Here is a 10,674-nt window from a genome sequence, read left to right on the forward strand (position 1 = left end):
TCCTAACATTAACAAACCTGAAAAACCCTTTGCAAATTTCCCTTTGACTTACATAGAATGAGGAATGCTGTAACAGTGGCCTTAGAAAAATACAGACTTTCTTGTTCTTATACTCTGGGGACTGGACAAAATAATTTATAACAAGGTCAGGATCAGAATTTTAGACCTACAAAATCCTCTGGATATTATTTTTTTGACCAATCATATCACACAGATTAAGAAGAAAAAAAAAAAGAAGAACCTAAAGAAGGAAACCAAAAGAAGACCTAAACGGCATGGGAGCCTAAAAGCTGCGTTACTTCATCTACCATGTTGTTACATATTAAGTCAGAGCAGTAAAGTGACCTATCTGGGGTCTAAATTACAGAGCTGCTAATTGATCTCTCCTGACTCCTCAATTACCTAGTTCCCCATAGGACAGCTGCCTCTTTAAATAAGATCCATTGTTGATATTCTAACTATGATACTTTCCCTTCATCTTAGGGTTAGGAAAGACCACCTCTTGCCTCTAGGGAATATCTGGACTGATTTGTCTCCATTTTAACCCTTCGTTAACCTCCTTTGCTATCAGTAATCTGTACCAGTTCTATTCATATACTAGACATGGAATTAATGTTTTATGGTGATGGTTATAGTGGGAGCTACAATACAAACTTTCTTTGAGTAGACAAACACAAGTACCCAAAATACCAAAAGTTACTCTGTACATTAAGTATATTCTCAGGCAATCAACAGTAGGTTTGAATTAAGGAAAAAGTATCTATCCCAAAGCTTTCCCAATCTGGCATTTCTATCAGCAAGATCAGGAATGTCAAATTGGGCTTTTAAATACATCTCTCTCAGAGAATAACTGGTACTTTGTAAAATTTGGTCCCACTTCCCTAATGCTAGCCATCTAAAAAAGAGCTGTGTGATTTATTGTATCCTTTCTAGATAACATTGCATATTTTCTAATTCACTGTACCATTAGAAACTCAAGAAGCAACTGAGCACCAAGTTCAGTTACACTCTCATGACAAAAAATGAATAATATGTGGGCTTCATTTACAGATCAGCAAATATTCATTAGGCATGCATCCCTACACATGTATGTTCCCCATCCACAAGAATAATGTGTTGAGGTCTTGCCATGGTCCTCCTTTATGGCCAGCCTTGCCAACAGTTACCAAGACACAGTTATTCAGCTGGAAAGAAGTCACTTAGCATGGTCGTCAGAATGATGCAATGCCATTCAAAAGAATATTCCCTGTGAATTACTGGATGCGTTTCTCCCTGAAATCCATCTACATGCTACAACTATTTTATGAGATAACACCTGGTAAGAAATTTCTCATGACTAGCACCACACTGAACATTATATTTGATAATTCCTTGTTTTGGTTCCATGGACCTAGTTAGTGTGCAAGACAAATTCTAAAGCAAGTCAGAGAAATGTGCTAGTCTGATTAGCTAGCAAATCCATATAAAGGGATTCATTCTATTTATTTGCTACTCAGTGACTGGTGCAATTTAAATTCACAGATATACTGTTCATTCAAACTGTAAAATATGAAACCCTTCCAGTAGCAAGTTGTATACTTGGGTATTCAAACATTAAGGAATTTTCCATAAGTGACTGAGCAAATACCTTCAAAACTATTGACCCAAGGATTGGTGAACACTGTTCACAAATGATACTAGTATCAAAAATGAAAGTAGTATAAAGACTACTTTCAGCTGCTCTGTGGAGGTAGTCTGCAATCTGTTGTGAAGCAAAGTGTATTGTTCAAGTGAATGAAAAAAATTATAACCTTTGTACTTATTATTGCAAAGATACTCAAAATACATTACATAGATTTATACATATATTCTAGCTCATACAGAAATCCAGGTTAGTTTTCAGAGGACTGTCTGACTGCATGTGGATTTATACCTTAGCTAAGTCAGAGACTTAAATACCAAGCCCAGCACTCAAGGATATTGCACAGATTTTGGATACTCCACTGAAGATACTGAGTTCACAAACCAATGAACAGAATTCAAAATGACACAACTCCAGTATTTCGAGCAAACTGTTACTTCTTCATCCCTGAAAAAGCAAAGATGAGTCAACTATGTTTGTAGCAGCATGTAATTATGGGACCTATCAAAATCTTAGGGCTGGAAGATGATCTTGTTCAACCCTCTATATGATATTAAGGTTTCTTCTCCTGCAACTCTGTCTACGATTCTCCAAACAATACTTAGACACTTCAGTGATAGGGAACTTACTGCCTCTAGGGAATCTTAATTGACCTTGAGTTCCCTTTGACCACTTAAAAAATGTATCCTTACATTAATTCAAAAATCTTCCCATAGGTCCTATCCATTATGTCCCAGAGCCTCCATAAAAGCCCATTGTCTTTCCCACACTACAATCTTTCTCTACTTTCTAGAGAGCTCCCTAGTTTTTAGGCTCCTCTTTTACCTAATCATCTTCAGTCTCATCAACCACATTTCATTTTGCTTTTTTCCCTCCCACCACAATATTGAATTCTAGCTTAGAATCTGAGCAGAACTGTGTGGCATAAAAAGGAAAATATTTAAACTTCTGTCTCATTTTTCACATATGCAAAATAAAAGTACTACTCGAAGATTATTTTGAGGAACAAGTAAGAAAAAAGACATGGAAGTCCACTTAAAATTGAAAAGTGGTACAAAAATATAAGGAATAAATTTCCAAAGACCAGGAAACCTAAATTTCAATAAGGTAAAGACAATAGTATCCGTAATAAATCTTTAAAAATGTAGCATAAAGTAAACATTTGCCAAGAATTTACCTTAGTATAAATACAATTTTAAAAATTCAACCAATCAATTTTTCTTGGGGGTGGGGGGACTTTTCCACCGTGTTGGACCTATTATATACCCCAAATATTTCTAAACTCAATCCCTTTAAATCAATAACTTTTCATGAATTAAAGAGATATGACTAAGTTAGAGGACCTCATGACATATCCTCTGAAATTTTCAACTTCTTGCCACTCCTTTGAGTAAAACGTCTTAACACTTTATAACAATCCTTCCCCTTAAAATCCTTCAATTGAATGGTTTTTCAATGCCTTCAGAATAAAATCTAAAAGCCTTTCATTGTCCAGCTCAAATGATTATCCAACGAATCTCTAGCTCTTATCTCTCATTCACTCTCTATTCAAAACACACACTTAACCTGCCTTGTTCTTTTTTGCCCCTCCACCTTTACAATAGTTACGTCCAAGCCTTTATAGCCAGTGCCCATCTTCATTCAGATAGCAGATATCCTCACCATTCAAACCTTTGCTCAAACATCTGCTGCTCTGGAGTCTCACCTGAACCGCTCAGGTGGTTTGAGTTTCCTGTCTGTTGTAGTGCTTATTTCTTTGTATTGAAATTGTTTGCTTACTTTGTTTTACTCATCAAACAGTAGATTCCTTGAAAGAAGATGTGTATTTATTCATCTTAGGATAAGTAGTAACTAGCACAGCATCTTGCATAGACTTGGTGTTCAATATATGGTGATTGAATGCATTAATTACCATGCAGTAGAGGGAACAAAAACATACAGAAAATTGCCATTCAATAAACTCAGAAAAAGGCACCAATATTCCCTGACCTAAATCTGAATTCAGAATCAATAAAGCCCATTTTCAATAGTCAAAGAGGTAATCTACATGTTCTCTATTTTCCTACCCATTCCTTTTCTCTAGAACCTCTTCATCATTTGCAAAGCACTTTCCAATTCTTCACATGCATCATACCATTTAATCACTAATGTCTCTACAATATCATGTTACTCAGCTGGGATTTAATATAACAACTTCAGTATGTCCAAATGGCATAGTAAGAGCACTGGATTTAGAGTTGGGCAACCTGAACTCAGGTCCCTGTTCTGCCATTCAACTACTGGTGTGTTATTAGAAAGATCTTCTAACTTGTCTAGACTGCAGCTCCCTTTCCCACTTTGCCATCCTTAGTAAATGTAAATTGTCATTTTTATACATTATTGTCCTTATTATCCAAGTTGGCATTTGGAGGTAGCTAACTGAGCCAGAGAATATACACTTTAAGATAAGACAGACTAGCTACATCGCATACTAGTTGAGTGATCTTGTGCCAGTTGCTTAATCTCTCTAAACAAGTTTCTCATATAGAGATACTAATGATTTCAAGTTATTGTAAAACTTAGATAAGGTACAAAATATAAAAGCATTTGTAGATTTTTGAGTGCCATATAATATTTATATTATAATTCTTTTTGGCCAGGTTTAAGAATGGCTTAGAGCAATGTTTCTCAAAGTGCTTTGTATGCCACAACAAATACAAGTTATTGACAACTGCACATTAGCTTATCAAAGGCTCTGAGAAGTCCTGCTGTAGAGAGGTCTGTTTAACTCAGTTTAACCTATTTCCAAATATATTTGAACATGGAACACATGCTAATACTTTGTGAAATATCAAGCATGAGAAGATCAGAGAAAGCTGTTTTTTCACCCCTATGGCTCTCATGAGATATTCAAAAACAAAAACCAAAACTAGCAAAAATAGTAAATATTCACTCATTTTACCATTCATCAATTCATTATTTGAGGTGCTATTTGCATTTTTTAAAAAAAGCAACTAATTATGTACATACACACGGAAGAAATTCAGATAGAATTTTAAGAGTAAGTCATAAAATCTGAAGGAAGAAGACATCTAGATATAACTGATTATGGGTATGAAAACTAAAGACTGTTCTGATTGAGCATTTGTGATTCCCACAGGCTGAACTACACTCTTAGTAACTTCTGAAATCATGTGAAACAAACAAAAAGAAAAATACTTTCTCTTTCATTCATTGGCACAGTTCCTTTAAAAGCATAATTGCTCTTTTCATATGGAAGCAAAAGTTCACTTCACTATTTCAAATGGCTCTCCTAGCACTAACTCCTGTGACTTTAAAAGCTGTCATTAATTACCCATCAGTGGATTTTAATTAAAATGATATTTATCATTGCTTTCAGTCATTGCATTTGTAATAAATATATAAATATATGCAAATCTGTCCAAAATGTTTTAAATACATATTTCTGAACATCAAACACTTTGATGTTATTTCAAAGGATTTTATCTACAGAAAGCTTTTAGAATCTGGCCCTTACCTAAAATACCTAAAATTTCATGGATATACAATGAACAGTTTCCAATTTGACTAAAATCTATTCTATTGATCTTAGAAAGTAGCATGTTAAAACTTGAATAATGACCTCGGAGCTTGAACCATTTACTACCCTTGTATTTCTGCAACATGTGTGTATAATTCATTGAAAAGTTAGAAGAGGAGAGAGATGCCCCTAATTTAAGAAATCATAGTAATCTACTACAATAATCTGAAATTAATTGCATTTTACCAGTTTACTATCAAACATGCTTCTACTCCCCAAGTTCCCATTCAAATATTCTACACTTAAGAGAAGGTGAAACAATTTAGGATGTATCTAAGTGTTAAATTCCATGAACTTTCTGATCCCATTTCAGTTTCCTACATGAGGCTAAAGTTTTGTTGTTTTTTCAAGACAATGAGGCAGAGTCTCAGATCCTGCTTCCACCAAGTTACCCCACCATCTCCCAAATACCTCAACCAGAATTCAAGAACAGTTAGATTAGATAATTCAAGTTTACATATTAAATCCATTGTCCTGAAATGCAGAGAAATATCTACAAATATTTCCAACAATACTCCCCCCCAGGTGCATTATCAGAATGAACATTAAAGCCTCTAAGGAAAACATTGCAGAAATGCTTAACCGAAAGGAGTCATGTGTGACCATGTTTCTGTAAGGGCTGGGTCATTTCATGTATTTGCCTGATCTTGACCACCTGTGCGTTTCCTTCTGCTTTCAACCTTAAGTCTTCCATTCCTTCTCTCCCTTGATAGCTTTTCCCTATGGCTAGTTGACCCAGTGTCTGTGGTCTCACTGAGATGTATTTAGGCCCTTTCTTTACTTATGTTCCACTTTCTGCATTTTACGTCTTGAGATAATAAACATCATTTTTAATTGGAAAAATGTTTGATTTAGAAGGCCTGGTAAATATAACCATAATTAAAACCACTTCCTCAGTTCACGGAATTTGACAGCAGATTTCTTAAAAACTATCAATCTATAGGAAACACGGATAGTTCTTCAATTAATAGAACTGTGAACAGTTTGCATTATATACATAAATCTAGAATTTTAGAAGTGGTTGAAAGTGATTTTCAAAACCTCATAGTTTGCAAGTTACCAAATGCAATGTTAATGTTCATTTACATTTTCAGGTTAAAACGGCTAATCATATGCATCCTAGCCACTAAACAATTTTAGTAATTAAATCAAGTGTTTTCCTTTTTCATCAAATTTGAACAGCATTAGGCTTTAAGTATTCGCAATAGTCAACCATGGGAAATACAGTTATCACATTTAACTGACATTTTATTAAAGTCCTTTGAGTCCAAGATATGGAAGTTTCCAACACCAATGTGTCTAATTGCATATTATATACCACTTTTCCAGAAAGTATCTGCTTAGAAATGAAAGTTTCACAATCTGAAATATCACTGTCTACGACAATGCTTACCCCACTTACAAAGCAATGATCCCAGGAAAGGTTGCAAAATAATCACTGAACTTTCTCTTTTCAATGAAAACACTATTGCTTTCCACAAACAAAAAGAAGGTTTTAGTTCTGTTCTACAAATTCTGAATTGTTTCTACCTCAGCATAGTTAATAACTATTAACTTATCACAAAGTTATCACTTATCACAAAATAACTACAAATGAAATTGAAAAGGACACTGGCAATAGTGTACTTGCTAGGAAGTTTCTGCATTTCACTTATACTGCATACCTAAGTCATTTTAAACCAAATAGCTCTGGGACAGTAGCATTTAAATCCTTTACGTGATACAGATAATTTTTATAGATGTAAAATACTACTTTAACAGCTTTTAAAAACACATAGGTTTTAGGAACTCATTTCTGAGCATACTGTTCCATTATATTCCCAAACGATGGTTCCCGCCGCCCAAGAAGTTTATCTTTGTATTCCAGTTTGAAAGTGAAAGTAATATCTGTGTAGAGACTTGTTAGAGATGACAAATAGCAAAGCAGTTAATAAAGATGCCAAGTATAATTCAAGTTTATAAGATGCACCACCCCCTTTCCAAGGGCTCTTAGTTATATTAGCAATTACATATGGGGGATATTCCAAGATAATCAGAAAACTCATCAGAAAAATATGTCTGGGTCTCATAAAATGTACTTACTCATTTTTTGAGATAGAGATATGGATGTTCTCCAAAAAAGACAAGCCATGGCCCTACTAAGCTCTTGGAGCACAATAGTTCTCCAGCAGTGAGTGATATTAAAATATGGGTACTTTTCAGCAGCAACAATGCATACCTAACTAGTATTAGCTATTTTTCTTAGGGAACAAAAGAAGCCACCCACATTGCAATACACTCTTCAAATTTAACATAACAACAACACAGGATTTTTAGATGTGACAGGAATCCTCTCCTACTCACTGAAACAATATCACTAAAAATGGGAGGGGGGAGCTTTACAGCATAAAGAGATGCTAATAAAGCAGAGTGGAAAGACAGAGGGATGAGATGATCATAATCCCTTTGATGCCTTTCCCTTGTTTCTCACCTCCCTCACATCCTAGGTTGTGATAACAAATTATCCAAATGCAAAACCCAGTTAAAAAATCAAAACTAAACTAAAAGAGTGTGACTAGGGTTACTACCACAGAAACCCTAAACGACTTTCGTGCAAAAGCAAGCAGTGGGGATGTAGTAGCTGCAGCAAATCTCCCTCTTCCTCCACCCTTGATAAGATACCTTCATGTTTATCCGAGCTGCAAGATGTTGGATGAGTGACTGCAGGAGCCAGATGCAGAAGGAGCAGGAGGCAGACCTGTTTGCTGTTGGCCCCGCTGCTGTTGCTGCCACTGTTCGGAGCGGTGAGGTTCCTCTTGTTGGCGTTGGATGCTTGACTTTGCTGAGTGGAAGGACGAACCTCGCCTTCTGCAGCTGCAGACCCACTACTAATAATCATGGTCTTGGAATCCGCTCCCGGCTGCTGGCAGCTGGAGGCAGAGGCGGCTGTCGCTGAAATCGTGCACAAACCAGCGGAAGCTGAACACCTGAACAGAGAGCGAGCCAAGCACCACGAAGAAGAGCGTGAGTCCGAACCACCAGCCTTGGCCGCGCAAGTAGTAGTCCACGGCGAGCCAGATGTCCGTGCCCACGTCTGCGAAGTACACGGCTACGGCGGCCAGGATCCAGAGGCAGTCCCACAGCGAGTAGCGCCGTTGCTCCCTGCCCAGGCGCAAGCACAGCGCTGCCGAGCCCGCCCCGCTGCCGCCTCCCGGCCCGCCGGAGACCCCCGAGCTGCCGCCCGAGCCACTGCTTCCTGCGCAGCAGCAGCTCGAACAACCGCTGCCTTTCGGGCAGCAGCCACCCCCAGCCACCTCCTCGTCCTCGGCACCTGACCCCGACGGCAAGCCGGGAGCCAGCCTCTGCACTGACACCGAGTGGTCCGAGTTCTGCAGCAGGGGTGATCGCCATATCACTGTTCTTTATTTTCAGTGTCCTTTCTGACTTAGCGGCCATAATGCCTCCAAACCATAGGAGAGCCCTCCTTTATCTGACACCTTTCCTCTGTCTCCTCCCGCCACCCCTCAATTAGCCTCGGCTTCCCTCCCTGTCTGCATGGCTCCCACACATCCTGCTCCTGCGCCAGCTCGCCCGCCCCTGCTGCCGCCCGCCAGGCTGGGCACTGGGCTGAGCGCTGGGCCGGGCTAGCAGCGCGCCTGGGGCCGGCAGGAGCGCCGCCTGGCTGCCTGCGCAGAGCCAAGCTTCTCGTGGTGCCCGGCGCGCGCCTCTACTTACCCGCCGCCCGCGCTCCTAGCGGTTCCAGTCCCGCGGCTGCCGCTAGAGTCGCAGTCCCGCCATCAGCAGGAGCAGCCCTGGCTGCCCGGGCGCTCCTCCAACCTGCATATTCATCTCCTCCCCTTGTGCTCGCTCCCCCCTCACGCTTCCTGTCCGCCACCAGCTAACTCCAAGGGAGAGGATGACCTCATCCCTTCTCTTCCAGCTGCCGCCGCTCCCACCCCTGCTGGGGAGGGGTGAGGGAAGAGGAGGGCTCCGGAGGAGAGGCTGGGACCGAAATGCGTGGCTGGGTTAGGGTGGGGTGTTTCGAGGTCTGGGGGACCGTGAGGTGCGGCCGAGGGATTTCAGGGGAGACAGATGGTCGAGCGCACCAGTTCGCGGGATTTCGGAGAACACTGGGTATTTGACTGCCCATGTGAGGAGGGGCGGGAGGGCACGGAGAGGAAGAGTCCCGGTGTCCAGCCCTCACAAAGGTCGAAGAAGAGTGGGCACTGGCAGGTGTGGCAGCGGCGTGGGCTAGGAATGCTAAGGACACTTTGTATTCGATTTTCTCCTGCAAGTACCTGAGAAGGGCTGGGTGTGCAGCTAGAGCCGGTGAGGGTTGGGACACTGGGTTTAACTCTTATACCTGGGCCGGGACTGCTGGCAGAAGCTGTCAGATCATGGGGGCAGCTAGAATGTACACCTGGACTTTGGTATATGCAAATCAACCTGGCTCTGGATTTAGCAGTTCCCAAAGGATATGTTGATGGACTGAACCAGTTTCCAGAGGAAATGGTAATAGACCTAGCCCAGTATGTTAACTAAGCTGGTGTAGGAGGCAGAAAGCAATGAGATGTAAATGACCTACTGAATATGTCAATAAGCAAACTCCCCCTTACCTAAAGGTGTATAAAAAAAGGTACCTGCAGGAGTGCGGGTGGCAATTCCTATGGGCCCAAGAGGAGGACTGGGAATCATCCCTCCCCTATTCCCTTGCTCCTACGGGCCCACAAAGAGGTCCGGGAGATACCCGACCTCCTCCGCCGCTGTTTCCGTTGCTCCTGTGGGCGTTGAGTCAGTCTGGGAATTGCCTTTCCCCTTACCCCCCTTCCTCCTTCCTTTGGTCCCTAAGTAAACCAGTTATCTGCTCCCACAGCAGTCTCTGGGTGATTTCTCAGAACAGGGCTGCCCTGACAGAAACATTTCATGGTATGTACAAATCCAGTATTTCTAGTAAACGGCATGGCCAAGTGGTGAACGCGTGTCAATGCAGTAGCACTCAACAAGGCAAAAAGTCTATTTTTCAATCTAGCTTTAAAATTGGACCCTTTTGGAGTAGGAAAATCCTTTTGCAGAAAACACCCTGGTTCTATTTCCCCAAGGTCCAAATTTAAGATTACATCTCCAAGGCACTACAGCTGATCTTATTTTGTGCCACACCAGTGGGGAGAAAAATGATCTCTTAGGCAAGTGGTTCCTAAGGGATAGAGTCTATTATAGGTCAAATGCAATGTCTTAAATTGCAACTAGGTGTAAAAAGGTCTTGCAGAGTATCTGAGGTTTTGAAGGCCTGAGCTGACTAAAAGTTCTTTTAGAGCAGGGACGTTTCCTATTCAATCATATTTTCTGCACCTAGCACAGTGCACACACAGACAATTTGCTCAATAAATTGTAGTTGAATGAACTCATGAATTTCTGAAAGAACATTGCACAAAAGGAAAAATGCTATATTCTGTACTAATGTTCCCATGGAAACAGGAATTATGAAACTCTAACA

The 10,674-nt window shown here is 40.5% G+C and overlaps 1 protein-coding gene across 8 annotated transcripts in view; it reads right to left on the reverse strand.

Moving 5' to 3' along the window:
• Positions 1-9,158, reverse strand: part of LOC150004424 (uncharacterized) — a 99,191-nt gene extending 90,033 nt beyond the window's left edge. For 7 of the 8 annotated variants that reach the window (XR_016512385.1, XR_016512387.1, XM_090283693.1 and 4 more), the window contains exons 1-2: positions 8,916-9,158; positions 7,863-8,167 (exon numbers count right to left, since the gene is read on the reverse strand). Coding sequence is in view for 5 of the 8 variants with exons in the window: in XM_090283693.1 (XP_090139819.1) it covers positions 7,863-8,079 (217 nt within the window). In the remaining 3 variants the exon portion in view is untranslated. The remainder of the gene's footprint in view (positions 1-7,862; positions 8,168-8,915) is intronic. The other variant, XR_016512386.1, reaches the window with a different exon arrangement.
• Between the last annotated feature and the right edge of the window lie 1,516 nt (positions 9,159-10,674).

This window comes from Furipterus horrens, unplaced genomic scaffold, assembly GCF_987537825.1.
Source record: "Furipterus horrens unplaced genomic scaffold, mFurHor1.1.pri manual_scaffold_7, whole genome shotgun sequence".
In the NCBI taxonomy this organism is placed as follows: domain Eukaryota; kingdom Metazoa; phylum Chordata; class Mammalia; order Chiroptera; family Furipteridae; genus Furipterus; species Furipterus horrens.